At 43.4% G+C, this 18,268-nt stretch overlaps 1 protein-coding gene across 50 annotated transcripts in view; it reads right to left on the bottom strand.

The window, feature by feature from the left end:
- The window catches only part of TRDN (triadin), a 1,596,486-nt gene extending 1,578,683 nt beyond the window's left edge, over positions 1-17,803 (bottom strand). For 27 of the 50 annotated variants that reach the window (XM_069607569.1, XM_069607609.1, XM_069607608.1 and 24 more), the window contains exon 1: positions 17,310-17,802. In XM_069607569.1, coding sequence (XP_069463670.1) covers positions 17,310-17,331 — 22 coding nt within the window. In that variant the 5' untranslated portion in view covers positions 17,332-17,802. Of the gene's footprint in view, positions 1-17,309 lie in introns of all 50 variants that reach the window. The other 23 variants (XM_069607588.1, XM_069607568.1, XM_069607599.1 and 20 more) reach the window with 2 other exon arrangements.
- Between the last annotated feature and the right edge of the window lie 465 nt (positions 17,804-18,268).

Here is an 18,268-nt window from a genome sequence, read left to right on the forward strand (position 1 = left end):
ACTGCTTCCCCGGACCATGACTGCAAGTATCAATTCCTGCACAGCGCTTCAGTGGGCACAGCTACAAGACTTGCAAGACTGCCAGTATCAATTCCTGCACAGCGCTTCAGCGGGCACAGCCACAAGACTTGCATGACTCCCAGTATCAATTCCTGCACAGCGCTTCAGTGGGCACAGCTACAAGACTTGCATGACTGCCAGTATCAATTCCTGCACAGCGCTTCAGCGGGCACAACCACAAGACTTGCATGACTCCCAGTATCAATTCCTGCACAGCGCTTCAGCGGGCACAGCCACAAGACTTGCGTGACTGCCAGTATCAATTCCTGCACAGCGCTTCAGCGGGCACAGCCACAAGACTTGCATGACTCCCAGTATCAATTCCTGCACAGCGCTTCAGCGGGCACAGCCACAAGACTTGCATGACTGCCAGTATCGGGCACAGCTACAAGACGTGCATGACTGCCAGTATCAATTCCTGCACAGCGCTTCACGGACAGCACAGCGCTTCAGCGGGCACAGCCACAAGACTTGCATGACTGCCAATATCAATTCCTGCACAGCGCTTCAGCGGGCACAGCTACAAGACTTGCATGACTGCCAGTATCAATTCCTGCACAGCGCTTCAGCGGGCACAGCCACAAGACTTGCATGACTCCCAGTATCAATTCCTGCACAGCGCTTCAGCGGGCACAGCCACAAGACTTGCATGACTCCCAGTATCAATTCCTGCACAGCGCTTCAGCGGACAGCACAGCGCTTCAGTGGGCACAGCTACAAGACTTGCATGACTCCCAATATCAATTCTTGCACAGCACTTCAGTGGGCACAGCCACAAGACTTGCATGACTCCCAATATCAATTCTTGCACAGCACTTCAGTGGGCACAGCCACAAGATTTGCAATCAACAATTGCAAAACCGACCGACGCACAAAGCAGTCTTTGCTGCAATATGAGCACTTGAGGACTAAAGAAAAACCAACACCACCATTCCATTCTTTCAATGATGTGTCACTAGTCGCAAATTTCCCCGCCCCTTAGTGAGATTTGGATGATGTGCGTGACTGCCTTAACGTTTATATATGCTTCTACAGGCTCGTAGTGACAACATTTCTAGTGAGGTTGAATGACTGCTTGCCTCTGAAAAGGGGGATGCTTTATGATCCGGGTTTGAACCTCACCTCCTCCAATCCCTTTTTTTACACACTTTCTTTTTTTAATTAGATTTAATACATTTTTTCCAATGGTAGTTAAATCAAATGTTTTACATATTATGTTATGTTATTGTGCGATTGTATAGCGCCTTATATACCATTGCTATGATCTCAAAGCGCTGTGGGTTGAACGCCCTCGGGGACCATAGTCCAGGTCAGTGGAGAGAATAGGGTACTAAATAGTACTTGTCTGCACTCAGTATGTATTATTATTGTGACGCTATTTATGTGTTCTGTATACTCCCCCCTGCAATGCTGGTCTTTGGGGACAGCACAAGGGGAAACTTAGGATGTTGTCTACTCTACTTCTACTTAAATCCTTCCCCCAAACACAGGTCCCTGTCTTGAAGATAGCCCTTCATTTATTTAGTGTGCATTGCAGCTCATGAGCTTCTACCCCCACTCTACTTGCAGAATGATTAAAATCATAGGCTCAGAGATTAACACCACATTGAAAGAGATTTTTGGTCTTGGGTATTTTATTACAGTCACCCATTTACTATCACACAGGGCAGAAACACACCCACAGAAGAGGATAGTAAGGCATTAAGCTCTTTAAGTTCTGTGTGGTTCTGTGCGGATGCAGTAAGGGCTTTACTGTATGCTGTAGTATGTGGCAGTACCAACACATGCCAAGCCTCCCCATTTAGGAGGGTTGATTTCCAATTTATTTTGACAAAGATACTGCAACTAGTGTGTGAAGTTCCCCAAACCTTTCAGTGTACAGTGTTGCTGAGGCCATACGTTATAGTGGCGACTGCTCAATGGAGTTGGGCAGATCAGTCACAAGGACAGAATTTTAGACTGCAGTATAGGTGTTTTTAAACCAGTGCTTGGGACCCATTAACTATTTCTCTAGGAGAGTGAGATATGCCACACGTGGGGCCTTTCCTACCTTGGCTAGATTCGACCACAAAGACCTCCACAACCCCAATTGGTCATGGGCAGGCAAAGAGGTATGGGGAGAATCCTTGAGGGTCTCATCACGTTGACTCCGCCCCTTTAACATAACCCAACCCATTCCACAATAAATCATGATTTCACTTCCCAGCACATCCGGGAAGCCATTGGGATGGTTATGGCTCATATACCCACTGAAGCAGCCCTGTCATATCCACATACAAGGGTGGACACTTAATTTAGTCCCTGATCTTGGCCTGGACAAATTTACTGAACAAAGAGCAAGGAACGTCTAGGACTGGGAAGGGTTTAGACAGGGAATGCAGTAAGGCGTTTTAGTCATTGGTCCATCATGCCAGGTCTCTGTCAAGACTAACCAATGGCAGCCACATCGGTGATACCTATAGAGCGGGGCACGTGGCATTGTGTTCTAGATTACAAGGAATCTCACGCTGTTTATGCAATAACAGTGAAACACACTATAGAATTAGAGTGCTCATAACAAGACCAAAGAGTTGATCTATCTGCGAGTCTTCATGCAACCCCATGCACTCTCAGCCCAGTGAGAACGCAGACACGGTCATGTATATGCTGGATAGCGCATTGAAGCCTAGTTGAGCTGTATTACCACGCATAACCAATATCATCCATTCATCCTATAATTAGACTGAAACGTGATCCATTTTAAGCAACATGTCTACAGTTCAATGTTCTTTTGCCGAATTTCTAATGTGTGCAATATGAATATTCCGGTGTGCATTCTAAATGTAATGCTAGAATACTCTATGATGTGATATATTTCTGTTAAATACATAATCCGAATAATTCAAATTTGTTTAAACCTTTTTTTTAAAAAAAAACGTAATTGTAGGAGTTTATTTTGTCTCCGTTCATTCAAGCCCTAAACTATAGTTGAACTTCGCTTAGTAGAAAGCAACTATTGCTGGCAGGCATTTAACTTAAGCATTACAAAGAATGTAAATCTGGCGTGGGACGCTGTAGATTCAGCATGATGAATGGAGGACAGCCCAAGAGCTGCGCCCTGTTTTGGGATAGCACAGAGGCAACGCGCTGGTCTTGGAAGCAAAACCACGCAGAATAACAGCGGTTCGAATCCCAGAACCGCCCTTCGAAAGCGACCACAGGTACGTACGAGGCTAAACGGTGCACTTTGCGTTACACTGAGTATTGATGTGGGGTCCCCAGGGTCACATCTGTGCATGACGATGCTCTAACAGCTGGAAATGCGCTATGCCGATTTTAAACTAACACTAATTTCTCAAGCTTTGGAAAATTAATGATACGCTTCTCTGTTCATTGCTGTTGGTGAAATGCCTATTAATCCCGTATGCTTTTTTTGTAACCGTGTTTTTGCTTCGTGTAACTTGGGGCCATCTTTAAACGTGATTTGATAAGTGGGATGGCTGATTTTATCAATACTATACGCAGATACGAGTCCATCAAAGGATCATTTCCCAACATCCATTTCTACATATCCTATATTTCTAAACCAGGCACTAACCATTTGGTATTCCATTTGGGAGTATAAGACTTCATTATTTGGTGAAAATCAGTTATTTTTGTTGATCACCAAAGGATTCTTTTAAAACACTGTCAGGAGCCGCACAGGTGCTTTGCTCAGATTCAGCCCCAATATATACCGGGCTGTCCCTTTCATTCTGGATCTTTGCATAGAGGTATTGCTATTGTGTAGAAATGACGGATCCTTCTTTAGAATGAGCCCACATGAATCTCTTTCGGTTGAAGCTGGTACTAGCACATGTTTTACAATGCAGTATTGATGAGAGTAAAGTATGCATAGACGCTAGTGACTTTATGATGTGGGCGCAGAATGTATTGGTAACACTCTAAAGGTGACCTATAATACACAAGTTGGGGTTCAGGTCTTCTTTATATGTTGCTTAGTGGGTGGACAACCACCTCTTCGCTTGACATTAAAAGTCATCTTTCCAACACAAGAGAGGGATAAGAATACACATGCTAGTGAATATGCTCCCCGGGATTAGTCCATAAAGTGACCTTTAAACCTCTTTAGACGTTACAGACAGAGAAACCATTCAATTAGTTGATGTTTTATGTTGCGCCACATACCGCACATTCCACTTTCTGAGTGCTAATTAGCATCGTTATTACCCACAATTGCTGTACTCAATGTACTACCTCAGAAGGATAAGGGCATTAGTTGGCCTAGAGGTGTATCAAGGCCTTGACCGCGCAGCAGCCCCTCCACATCGGAGAGGGGCGTGCCACATGAGGAGCTATTGACTTGTCCATATATATCTTATGCCTCCCCTCCGCTCTTATGGAGGAAACCCATTGCCATGCTTGTGTAGATGTGGACAGCACATTGGCCCCCAAGTCCCACATGATCGTTGAGTTGGGGGACCTCCTGTTGAAGACTCTGAGGTTCCAACGTCCTTTTGCTCATTCCCATTGCAACGTAATTGTGAGGGTGAAGGAAGTGGTGTAGCCTGATAGACATAAAGGGTGACCTGCCCATGTCTCTTGGAGCAGATTGATATCACATTTTGTTGTGAACATCAATCACCCTGACCATTCAACTTATTTTTAAGACCCCCAAAATTCAATGATGTTATACTCCAACCAACGTGTCTTTCCTCATTATTTCGAACACCCTCAAATTGAGCATCCACATCAACAAGTTCCTGTTCCAGTTTCAGCATTTCCTCCAACTCAGACACCAAAAAAATGTCCAAACTTAATTCCCTTAAAACTCTAACGGAAGTAAGTTTGGAAATTGTTGCAGAGTCTGAGTGGCTTAGAGGATCCTCATTGTCCTTCAATCTCTGGAAAGAGTGTACCATCCCTTTTTCTGATGGGTCAGCTAAATCCTCCAGGTCAACTCTATTTTGGTCACTCTCATGGAGGTCTTTTTTGTATTTCAAGAGCATGGGATCAACCACCACAGTCCATCAACAGCCCTAATCTATTGTGTTGAAAGTTTGTTCGTCTTTGGCCAACGTTAGATGTTGGACACAGACTCCTTTCTGTTTAACTAGGGGCGCGATGGCTAGTAATTGACAGGCAGATTTAATTTACTGAATAAAACCATTATTATAAATATATTTGGGTGGGGTCCTTTTACATAAAATAAATGTTTCATGATCAATGTATTTCTAAATGTTGGGACAGATAACTCCCCAACACAATCATTTTTTGTGGGGGCCAAGCAGGTGAACCTTTGGACCATTAGCAGATCATCTAGTTGTAAAAATAGTCACCCAGTTGTGGATGAGAGCCATACACATTAATCAAAAAAATGGCAGGCTCTTTAGTCATCTGAGATGAGAAGCCTGAGACATTTCTCTGCATCAGCAAATGTGGCGTGCATGTTGGACGTAAATTAAGCACACGATTATGTTGACAGACATTTCCTCTCAACTTTATCCTGGGGATTTCTTTTGAACAACAATCTGAAACATGTCAATCATGATAATATCAGTTGAGGAAAAGTACATGTAGCTAAATCAACTTGGCTTTAGAATATGTGTTATTGATGAGTATCTGTACGAATAAGAATATGATGAACGGATATTGCTGAACAATGTTGAATCAATGATTGGATAAATGGTTACACGTGATTGTACAAATTCACACCATTATTACGCATGTCATAAAATATATATTACAAAAGGAAATCCTCATAGCACTATATAACACGCTTTCTATATATACAGGCCAGACTATAAGGTGGGTGGGTGGTCTTGGTGTGACTTCTTTGTCCCCCACAAATCATCAGAGCGCTCCCACTGCTTATTGCAAATTCAACTTTGAACCCCACCGACCAGTTCATTTATTAGCTCATAGTAATTCTGTCTAATATCAACCTTGGAAAGTGTGTATTTTAGATTGACGGACGTATGTCTGGAGGGGCATAGGGTTTTGCATCCACCCCGAGTTCAGACAATGGAGGCAAATGTATTCAGTCCTGGTGGAAATTGTGGAAGGCCTGAAGATGACTTCAGATACAGGCAGTGCCAGGGTCCTGGTTTTGCTCAACGTCTGAATGGCGTTTGGCGTAATAATCATGACACCTCGTACAGTGAAAGCATCGGGTCAGCATTGGGGTTAATCATTGATGGGTATTGTTCTTTCTGGCAGAGCCCAACGTAGAGTATTACTAAGAACATAAAACAAGTGAGTAAGATTAGCGATCATAACATTTCTGTGACGCTTCAGCAGGTAGAATGATCTGTGAACCAGACTGCCGTGCTTTCATTGTATACTAAGTCCTTCAACATTAACTGTGTAAAACATTTCTGGCAAAACAGTCAGCAGAAAGGCAGGGAGATTCCAGATCTAGATGACCCGCGACATAGGCTGTTTTTTAAAAGTGCTTTTTAAGTCTCTTTACACAAGCCTTTGTTTGATGGTGCAACTCAACCACCCCGTTAAAATGCCACTTTCGTCTCGTTTTGATTTTCAGACGCGTGTTATCTTCGAAGCATTGAACGTTGAGGTGGCAATGATATCTTATAACATCCAGAACGGAGTTACTCTAAGCCTCTTCTAGGCAACTTTTTACCTGAGTGGAAGTTGGAAACAACGAAGGTAGAGATAAAGAACGATTGCTCTACATACACTGTGGACAGGATGTAGGTGCAACGGTGCTTGCTTGTAAAAGGGATGCTAGGCTTTGATGCAGTGCCCCAGCAGCAATGAGATGCTAAGACAGAGCTCTGTGTGATGGCAAGTGCTACTTCAGAATACTCTGGGAGCAATGACATGGCCAGGGAGTGATAAAAAGGTCTACAAAAGGCACAAGGTCTAGACTTCAGTGTTCAATGGTCATGATATATGGTTCTTGGTTCAAAATGGTGGACTTCCTGAGTAAATTTTTAAACAAATGAAAGATCTTCACAAATATGCAATTTGCACGAGAATGTAGAATAGCTCACTACAAACATGTTCGTCATTTCTCTTTTTCTTAAGATTGGGATGGAACCCTGTCGATCAACTTCGTTTTGCCCTGATGATGGCTGGTCTATGTAATTCAGGAAAACTATTAAGCCGAAATACGAGTCGACAACACAGAAATACTACATTGATTCACATTGACTGACAGCAGTTAAAGTGAAAAGCCTAAACTGTATCTCAACTATATGTGATGTTGCCATTGAGAAAGGAACGGTGCAATAGTGGTTGTTTATTATTGTATTTTTGCACTTGAGGTGGATATATAGACCATCTATCGTCATCTTATTAGTATGTGGTATGGTTGCATGCAGGAAGAATGTTTGTTATGCAATGATTGGCTGCTGAAAGTTGATATGGTATTGCATTTGCACTTCAGAATTTGTTATTACTAGCGATCAAATTAAGGATGAATTATGTAGATGCACACGACACCAGCTGTTGCCCATCCTCAGCAGGGAGGCCAGTACACCCACAGCATGGACGCCTGCTGTGGGGCATGAGAACCTCACAGCGGTCCACCACCAGAGTCATCCACCACATCATTGTGGCCGCTCCTCCAGACACCATCGGGTGTCTCAGACATGAAATTGTCGGCCAACAGCAATTCACCCAGATCATCAGCAAGACAGCGGGTCGTCATGCAGTTACAGCACTAGCACTCTGCAGCTCAGAAGAGCATGGTCATGCAAGGGGCAAGCAAGAATCTGCTCAGCATTCTACTAACAATAAACATGAGAGCAAGCAGTCGGATATCTCCTTGTAGGGTTGAGCAATGGTTCCTGAAACAGAGCGACAGGGGGAGGGAGAATAGGGAGCGAGGAAAAGGAGGACATAGGGATGGAAGTCAATGTAGATTTGCTGACATACTTAACAGGTGTGTTCTGTGCCCTGTCATAGTAGGGGACACACAGGGGGATGTGTGAGGTGAGAGGAGGGGCTGGGAACATGTTGATCAGGTAATAAGTTGAAAGCAGAATATGAGCTAATGTAGGGATGGCCCAGTCAATGACTATTGAAAGAAAGGTTTTTTCCCCCTGTAACAACGCATAGTTGTTATAAATGAGAGGGGCGCCTGCTACCTTTTATGAAAAATGTTTGCCAGGAACTTGGGGTTGGTCACCCTGAGTTATGTGGGGGAACCCAGACGTGGACTCCCTGCTCACTGTGCTCAGAGAGGCAGAGCTCCACCTCACTGATGAGGCCCAACAAGGTTGAAACACGTGTATGGGGTTGCTGTTGGTACTCTTGTTCAGAAAGGCATTGCCATAGCATTTTGGTGCTGGACTGCCCATGTGGGCGGGACAAAGACTGATATGCAAATTAATATTTCTGATCTGTGAAAGGTAAGGTGAGCAAAAAGCAGATGACAGCAAACTCTCATAGTGGGAAAAAAACAATGAACAGGTCATCATGCCGTGTTCGTTCTGGAGAGGGGCGCCTGCTACCATTTATGAAAAATGTTTGCAAGGAACTTGGGGTTGGTCACCCTGAGTTACCTGGGGGAGCCCAGACGTGGCCTCCCTGCTCACTGTGCACAGATACTGATATGCAAATGGATATTTCCCATCTGTGAAAGATACAGTGAGCAAAAAGCAGATGGCTGCAAACTCTGAAAGGGGTTAAAAACCACTGAACAGGTTATCATGCCTGCTACCATTTATGAAAAATTGTTATAAATGAGGGAGGGGTACAGGGGAAACTAAGATAATCATAAAACAAAACAAATCCCTTACTCTCTTCACCACAACAATTAATTCTGCGGAAACAAAATCGATTTTGAAACTGCTCAGAAAAAAATGGATCAACAAATCCTCCTAATCTTGTACTATTTTTATTACAGTTGAAAAAAAGGTATGTAGAAAGAGAAAAGAGTTAAAATAAGAAAGATCCCCTAAACATACAAAACCTATACTAAATGGACACTGATCAATAACAAAGTACAAAAGGTAACAGCCACAAAAGTATTACTGTATATACAAAAGCGCACATCGTAGTCCATACACATTATAATTCAAGCAATGCCAAAGAGCATTGTCTCTTGTGTTTTATGCAACCTAATGAAACCAAACAAATGAGACTACTAGGGTAAAACATGATTTGTCAAAGTTGCAAATATATTTAAGGTGACAACCTACACGTTTAAATCGCCATCAATGACTAGACATAACATATGAGACAATGTTCTCAAAGTTAATACTTTGGTCCACGAGATCCCTAATCAGTGGGATGTGGTGTGATGTGGTCTGTTTCGACAATACATGTCAAAGTGCAGCGATTTTGCTGTGAAGCCATAGCATGGCAACTTTGAAGGAAGATTGTAAAAGGGATCAACCACTTTCAGGACAACCAAAACAGAGCAATGTGGCTAGTCTTTGGGCTAAGGAAATCTGACCATGTATCTAGTGCACTGCAAAACCTACATTGAATTCCAACCCAATCTTGCACTGACTTCAAAGTGCAGTGTATTACAAGAAGAGTGGTATGGAACTCCGGCCCCACAGACATTTTCAACTGGTTCACTAAGTATGGTACAATATGATCCCTCCATTAGAGCACTACCAACAAACTGCCCCGTTTTACATACAAGTGAAAAGAGTTGATCAGAAGCCTAATGGTCTCAATGCACGACCTGCAGAATGATATCCCACTGAAACTTAGACTGAAACTGAACCACTTACAATTCAAGAACATTTTCAAAACCCATCTCTTTTAGGGGGTTTTCCGTGACATGGGCTGATGGAACTGTACAATTCCACCAGCTACTAACAAGCTTCAGTTTGATATAAGAACATTTTCTTAAATGATGCTATGTTATCAGGAGTGGAGTATGTTGATCATATACATCACTGTGACTGTCTTGAATGTATGCTTCATGTCCAACCCTACAACCATCATTTTTCATTTCCCTATCCTCCACCTAGCTTTGCCACCCACACCCCATATTCCTTGTATTCTAAAGTGTCTTATGTGAGAGGGATGCCTTACAAAGCACCAAATAAAACAATAAAAAAGGTCCTCCACACATTCCTGCAGTGGTGAGCACCACCCTTTCTAACAGATCTGCTGGATAGGGCAAGTTCGAAATTGAGACATAGTTGGAAAAGCGGGTAATCCTCATTTTTTTCAAACAAGGTGACACAAATTGCCTTTTGAAGGGGGCGTTCCCAAGTTCAAAGAGACATTACTACTGGTCTGCGAATTGTCAGATATGGATGGAGCTGTTGCCAAAGACTTAAATGTAACTGCTGGGCACAAATGTTTAGGAATACCGCAACACAGTTGATGAATTAGCCTTGGGAACAGAGATTTGGTTAGTTGGGGGAAACTGTCTAAAATAGGCCCTGATGTTAATATTGGAAGTGAAGTGTTTAATGGCGATTCTAGGGCTGTATCCAACATCATCAGATTATTTTGAATGTTGAAATGTTTTACTGTTTGGGCAAATAAAGGCCTGGATAGAACTAGAGAGGATTAAGAGGGAACTATTTTTGATTCTGTGGCATGATGATTCCTTAACTCTTGAAGAATGCTAAAATTTCCTTTGGTGTTGATTCAGCATCAGAGATCATGAGATTGGTGTACTGGATGATCTGAACACCAGGCATCCTTCCCATAACAAGCACTAGTGGCTGATCTGAACCGGCAGCTTCTCACCTTTGCACTAGCCGAAATCTCTGAAGACGATTTTTTTCTCTTCTACATTTCAAAGTCAACACAATAAAAGGGTTATTAAAGCAACTTAAACCACAAACCTGAAAACACCTAATTAAACAAGCAACTAATTGATAAAAAACGTACAAAATTACAAGACCCATGTTACAATCCTAAAAACACAGCCTGTTCTGCCTGCTCTCTCCCATCTCCTCTGCACCTGTACTGTGGTGCGTCATGCTCTATATGAGGGTAAATACTGCCTCCCATCCTGTAATTTTGCCAACCCAATAGATGATCAGGAAACCACAAATTACAAGATGTTTTCAGAAAAGGACAAGCCAAATCCTTGAATCTGCCTTCAAGGATGTTGGATTTTAAACCAATTAAATATTCTCCACCCACAATCTCAAGGCAGATTTTATGAAGTGGGGTATGAAACAGCTGGACATACCACAGTGATTAAACGTTCTGGGGTCCCAATTATACTGCATCAAGGTCATCCATCCGACAAGCTTACCAGATGCTCAAAATGGCTACACACCATGTTTGCACATTCCATTTGCAACACCTGTACTGAAATAATATTGACACTAGTGACCACCTCCCAATTTATTGAAAACACATCATTTAATCAGCTATTCTTCGTAATGGCCATCCTGCATGATCTACAGTGAGCAGAGCCCTAGAATGCAAGACTTCTTCAGTAAATCTTTCTGATTAATGAGTGATCTTGGTTCAATTTCCAATGAAATGGGAGCACTTGTATTAATTCACACGTTCTTACCATGGCTGAATTAATGTGCATCAAATATTTTACTGACCTGATTGGCTTTCTCAATATTCAAGTTGCCAGATTGGCATGGGGTGGAATCTCTTGCTAGTGATTTGAGGGTAGCAGCAATTTACCCAGCACAGTAATATTCACTGCCTGCTCAAGAAGAACTTAAAAATGAATACTATTGTACATTAGCACCCTGGGAAGGGGTGCTGACCAATCAGGATGCACAGACTGCAGGCTGTATTCTAAGGTACAAGCCTGTGTTCCGAGCATCATAGATAGCCAACACCCTCTTCCCTTCCCCGCTCCCCCTTCCCCTTAACCTTAACCTTAACACCCATGTGGTTTCCTACATGGGTGCCCAGGGTGTCTTTTTATTTTAAAAAAGAAGAAACGTACCTCGACAGCGCGGCCCAGCTCCATGCAGTGCTGATGTCCTCAAAGTCCCTTTTCAATGTTGATGACGTCACCGTCATCAATGATGAAAACAGACTTCCAGCACACCAGCACTGCACGGTGCCAGGCCGCGCTGTAAAACAATGTTTCCTTCTCTTTATTTAAAAAAAGATACCATTAGCATCCATGTCCTGAACTACACGGGTGTCATGAACTTTGGGCAACGTCACTGCCACCACAAATGCCACCGTCGTTAAGGGATCCTCACTGCGCTCAGGCCCCTAACTTGGGTGGCAGACCATTACCGACAGGGTCGGCCCGCCACTTTGTGGCATATCGCCTCATTTTGTAAAACTTGTGATTAATACTAGGTTATTAAGGGTAATCCAAATGTGGATCCCTTGTTCGTTGTGCTCTAGAAAGGCTCAGCTTCACCTCACTGATGAGACCCAATAAGGCTGAAACACGTGTCTGTGGTTTCTGCTGGTGCCAGGGTCAGACTGAGCATAACATTTGCTTGGTCACTAATGAAAAAGTGGCCTACAATCTCAAATGACAATTTGGTATTTTTGAGACAGACTTTTAAGTAGCCAAGAGGGAATTTTTTTTGTATAATCCATTGAAAATTAGGCATTTTAAAGATAATTTTTACGAACACCGGTCAAAACTACTAGAAGCAGAGCAAAGTAACTCTTCATACTGGCTCAATTTGACCAGTAAAAATGGCCTACACTAATATGTTGTTGCTGGACGTCCGGCATTGTCATATTGCCCTATAGCTCATTCCGGGCCTGGTTGATACTCTAGTTCCAAGGAGAATTGCCTAGCACTTAAGTGCTGGACTGTCCCCCTAGATGGGACCAGACTGATATGTAAATTGATATTTCTCCTTTGGGAAAATTGAGCTAGAATGTGGTTGTACACCCTCCAGGGTGGGATACACCCCACAGAACAGGTTACTTGACCCATGTTCATTCTCAGCAGAGGGGCTCCCATAGTTTTGTACATTTTGAAGAACATGAGGTTTATCCCTGAGTTATTAAGGGTAATACACATGCGGACTCCTTGCTCACTGTGCACTGGAGAGTCTCAGTTTCAACTCACGGATGATGCCCAGTAAGGATGAAACATGGTTGTAGATCCTTCTGCATGTGGTAAAACTCATAGAAGAGGTTATGTGAGCCATGTTTTGTTCTTACTAAAGGGTCTCCCACATGTTTGTAAACAGCGTGAGGGTTCCTGTGGGGAAGATCATCCTGAGTGCATTCCTTTGTGAATCATCGTTGTGTTTTGGTTTGCACGAGAGACAATCCGAGCATGACAACTAAAGTAGATCTTCTTTTCTGCAAAACTGCATCAGCAAGGAAGCCTTCCATTTTGTGTCATGATGAAACAAATGCATGTGCTTTCCCTTTTTGCATCGGCAGGGAGCTCAGCAAGAAGAGAGCTAGTCTTCTGAATGAAGGCCTAGGTGTTCTCATGGGAACCAGCAATTGTTTTATGCACGCTGGTGAAATATGATTGTACTATACTCAGGGACATCATTTCACCAAAATGCCAGGGGTAGCAGAAGTGACATTACCCAACCCTTGACCTCTGATGACATCACATGAAGTGATGTCATTTGACCCCACCCCAAAGTGATATCACGAGAAGCGATGGAACATGCCCTTTCACCCGTTGACAATACAAGAAGTTGCATCACATAGCATTGTTCCGAAGTATACTACGAAAAATATGGTTACGACATCACTATAATGTATATACAGTTTATACAAGAATGGATCACCCTATGTATCATTAAAATCAGTGTGTATATGCCCATATTATCAGATTACTGTGGATGCAAGTAGACGTCCACGACCAAATAATAATGATGTGTTATTATATAGCACTTACGCTTAATAGCTTTCTATAGAACAAATATACATACAATATCACCCAACCTGTGTTGCTACTCATGTATCGACTTCAGAAGAATGAAAGGCTGAGATTAGGTGTTTAAGAACAGACTAAATCAGTGACTCACCCCCTGAAGTGTGCCTGAAATAAACCTTTAATGAGTTTAGCAAATATTGTATAGAATTCCAGAAAGACAAATTATTTGTTATTTCTATTCTTTCTTATTTATGGTCACTGCTAAAAGAGATAAACTTGTGGAACCCCTGTTTTTTGTTCTTTTAAGAGGCCTGAACAAGAAAGCCAGCCACTCCAGAAACGAAGAGCCACATGGTGCTGGCCACAGCCCAGGTGGTTGCATTTAAAAACAAACAAAAAACAGTTTTTCAATTTTCTTTTTTAGGGGTAGCAAGGGAGACCTCAGGGGTAGCAAGGGAGAACTCAGGGGTCGCACTTGCGACCCCTGAAGACCCCTAAATAATGTCCCTGTCGATACTGGATTTTGTAGTCGTGGGTAATAAACATATCAAACCACAGGCAGCACTGAATGCTGTGCTGATCGTATTTGAAGCCATTGCATTTATTGATGGTACAAGACACTTTGCCTAGAAACACTTACAAAAAATGTATGGCAGTTACCAGTGCAATTAGGGCGGTTGAGCTTTGGAGCAGATTAGAAAGAGAGGATAGTAATGGTGTTTTTAAAGTGAAGACAAAGAGAGTTTCACCGGTGCAGGGTGACGAGAGCGGAGGAGCAGAAGTGAGATGAAGTGTGAGGTGGTCGGGAAAGGGAGGTATTGAACAGTTCACTAGAGCGGGTGGTGCTGGTCGGAAGGAAGCAGTAAATAATGGCAGCTATGTAGTGAGGAGCAAGCTCATGCAGGGTTTTGAAAACAAGCAGGGACCGTGTATTTAAGGAAAGTGAGAGTTTGGTGGTGGGAGTACAGCGGGTTTATTGTAGGGCAGGAATTCCCAACCATTGGCTCCAGGGACGTCATTTCACCAAAATACCAGGGTAGCGGAAGTGGCATCACACGACCCTTGACCCCTGATGACATCACAGGAAGTGATGTCATTTGACCCCACCCCGAAGTGATATCGCGGGAAGCGATGGAACACAACCTTTCACCCGTTGAAAAAACAGGAAGTGACATCACATAGAATTGTACACAACAAAAAATATGGTTACGATATCGCTATGTACATTTCATGCAAGAATGGATTTCCATATGTATCGTTAAGATCAGTGTGTAAAGGCCCATATTACCAAATTACTGTGAATGCAAGCAGACGTCCATGACCAAATGATAATGATGTGTTATTATATAGCGCTTACGCTTAAGCGCTTTATATAGAATAAAATATACACCCAATATCATCCAACCTGTGTTTTACTCATTTATACTCATTTATCGACCTCAGAAGGATGAAAGGCTTAGTTGAGGCATTTAAGAACAGACTAAATCAGGGACTCACCTCCTGAAGTGTGCCTGAAATAAACCTTTAATGAGTCTAGCAATTATTGTATAGAATTCCAGAAAGACACATTTTTTGGCATTCCTATTCTTTCTTATTTAGGGTCAGTGCTGAAAGTGTTAGACTTGTGGCACTCCTGTTCTTATTTTTCTTATTTTTTTTAAAGGTCCTGTACAAGAAAGCCAGCCACTCCAGGAGCTTGCATTACAAAAAACGAAGAAAAAAAAAACTTTATTTTTTTTACAGAGTTCGCAAGGGAGACCTCAGAGGTCGCAGTTGCGACCTCTGGCGACCCCTAAATGACGTCCCTGATTGGCTCTCTCGATGTGTTTTGAACTATCACTCCGCCGATCCCTCACTATTGACTATACTGGCTGGGGCAGATGAGAGTTGTAGTCCAAAACATCAGGAGAGCCAAAGATTGGAGACCAGTGTTCTATTGGATCTGCGCGCGACAAAGTTGAGTACTTTCTCAAGTGGGGAGCAGGAGTTGAGTTCCACTCTTAACAGATGAAAGCTGAACAACATTCTTTCCTGTGCAGTTTCTTTATGCTTAAACATGGAATGCTCATATTAAAATGCAGGGATGACATGCATGCCTAAAGCAGTGAGTTCAAGCATTAACATTTCGACCCTTCTTTAATATTCAAAACACTGGGCTTCTGTCAAATAGCAAGACAAGGAGGGTTGTTAACAAAATTGGCAAAAGGTCGCAAGACAGATTCCGTTCAGCTTGAATGAGGCTGTCAGGCCGTGCCACCTGCTTCGGCATTTTCCCGCAGATCCCTCTGCCAGAAGCAAATTATAGACCCTTCCCAACTGCTGACCAAAAAAAGCGAAACGGCTGCTTAAGCCATATGCTTGCCGCAGCACACCAGGCACCGGACCCGAGCAGATTGAAATCAAGCCCTCCGAAGACGCAGCCCACAAATAATTGATATACACGTGTCTACTTTGGGGGGGCCCTAATGCAACCCGCGGGAAAATGCTGCATAACATGTCTATGTATCGTAATAACAGCAATGGCGCTCGTGTACGTCTTGTCACTACATCAGACTAGTCTCCTTTCCCTTTCTGTTGTTCAAGGGTTGATACTGGAGTCTGCAGTTTCAACCACAATTAAGTACTTTATTGGAAACCACTAATCAATCGAGAGTCTGACATGTTGCCAGACTTCTAAAACCTTGTTAAAAAAAGAAGAAATATGCAAATCACTAGTCCTAGGAGCTTTTGCTTGAGGTAAAGCGTATCTATCGTAATTTTACTGCGTATTAGCCCACGAAGGGAATTATCCAGTGACCAAATCATGTCATATGTCTATATAGCCATACCAATTAACGGAATATAATTGATGACAGACATAGCAGGGAAAACATAGCAGACACTGTATATGTACTTATGTTTTTGAAGGGATTCATAAATGCGCCATGAACAAAGAGTCTTTTCAGAGGGCCTATAAAGACTAAGCGAATCAAACCGCTTGCTTTGTTTACGTTTGGTAATGAACAAGGTTATCTGTGGACATTTGGACACCATTTTACTTTCGGGAATCATACGGGGAGGCCTAGGGCATACACACGACAGACACGTTTGTTGCTTGCACGAGATTCGCCTCCTCGCCTCTCAGTCAATACATTCAAATTCTAGTAGATTATACATTTTGCAACATATGGCTGCACGTTAGTGATGTGAGTGAAAGGCGTACATAGTTACTTGCGATGAAAACACGAACTTTAAACGCATAAGTGTAAAGTCTGTTATCTTGAGTTTAATTTCGGCCTGGAATCGTGCAACTCGTTGGGAACGCTTCATGGCAGCCCCAATGGCAGATTACGCGCGCTGGGCTATTAATAGAGGCGTGCAGTGACTTCTGCGAGGCCCTGGCAAGTAACACTTGATGCCACCGTTGTAAACTAAAACAATGCTGACATTGAATTCAATATAACAGATGGCACAAAGAATACACCGAACAGTTTAAGTACGAATTCATTAAATGCAATTGGCCAACACTTCTTGGAACGTCGTACTGTACCTTCTGCTGTGACTTCTGCCATCGCTGCGACGTGATCTGCTCCGAGGGAAGGTCAGTGGCGGGGTGCTGCATGCAGCCTTTCCACTTAAGCCTCTTAAACCGTTCACACGGGATACAAAAGCGGGGTCCCCCCCAACCTGGTGCCCTCTCCTCTCTCGCAGACGTCCTCCTCCTGCGGCAGTGGTGACTTGCTGGAGAATCCGCCCACCCTCCCCTTCCAGCCCCAGGAACAACTGCAAACCTGTCTCAGGGCAGAATGATAGCTGGGGCCGAAGTGACAGCTTCACACAGAAATAGCCGTCTCCTGAAGGGGTGTCTTCGGCAGTTCTTTCCCACACCACACAAAAAATGTGGAACTGTCAGCTGAGGGTGGGACGGGGAGGCAGAAAGGAGCGTCAGCAGCGGAGCAGAGGCGGCCCAAGGGAACAGCTCAGGCCCCTGCAGTGAGTCCCATATGCAGAAACGCAGTCAGTGCTATGGGCCGGGTTCAGAAAAGTCAAGTAGGGACTTTAAAGTAACCTTATCCATTTTGCTCAGGCGTATTCTTAGCGCTTGTGATGCCTGTCACATTCTCCCTTGCCTTTTTAGGGCCGGGGAGGGCTCTGGGGAAGCTATTAGAATCAGGCCTGGGGAAAGCAGCACCCGGTTCTACTAACTCCACTTACCCTTTCGTTTGTGAACGAGAACGTTCGCACGCGTGGCTTCTTCGCGCTACGATTCGAATTCCGCCCTAAAAGTCGCAAACACCTTTGCGGGGTACAGCTCAAACAGTTCCCGTCGTCCTCTCTGCCTCGGCATAACACTTGCAGGCCCACACCACTGAGTTTGCACCGACGCAACACATACGCATGTAACTCGTCTCCATCGAATTTCTGCTCCAATCCATATGTGTGTTTCACTTAGGCAACACTGGAACACATGGATTTAACTGTGTGTTTGCTAATAAAGCAATGCAAAAT

This window comes from Ambystoma mexicanum, chromosome 4q (genome assembly GCF_040938575.1).
Source record: "Ambystoma mexicanum isolate Mex_15411 chromosome 4q, UKY_AmexF1_1, whole genome shotgun sequence".
NCBI classification, from domain to species: Eukaryota; Metazoa; Chordata; class Amphibia; order Caudata; family Ambystomatidae; genus Ambystoma; species Ambystoma mexicanum.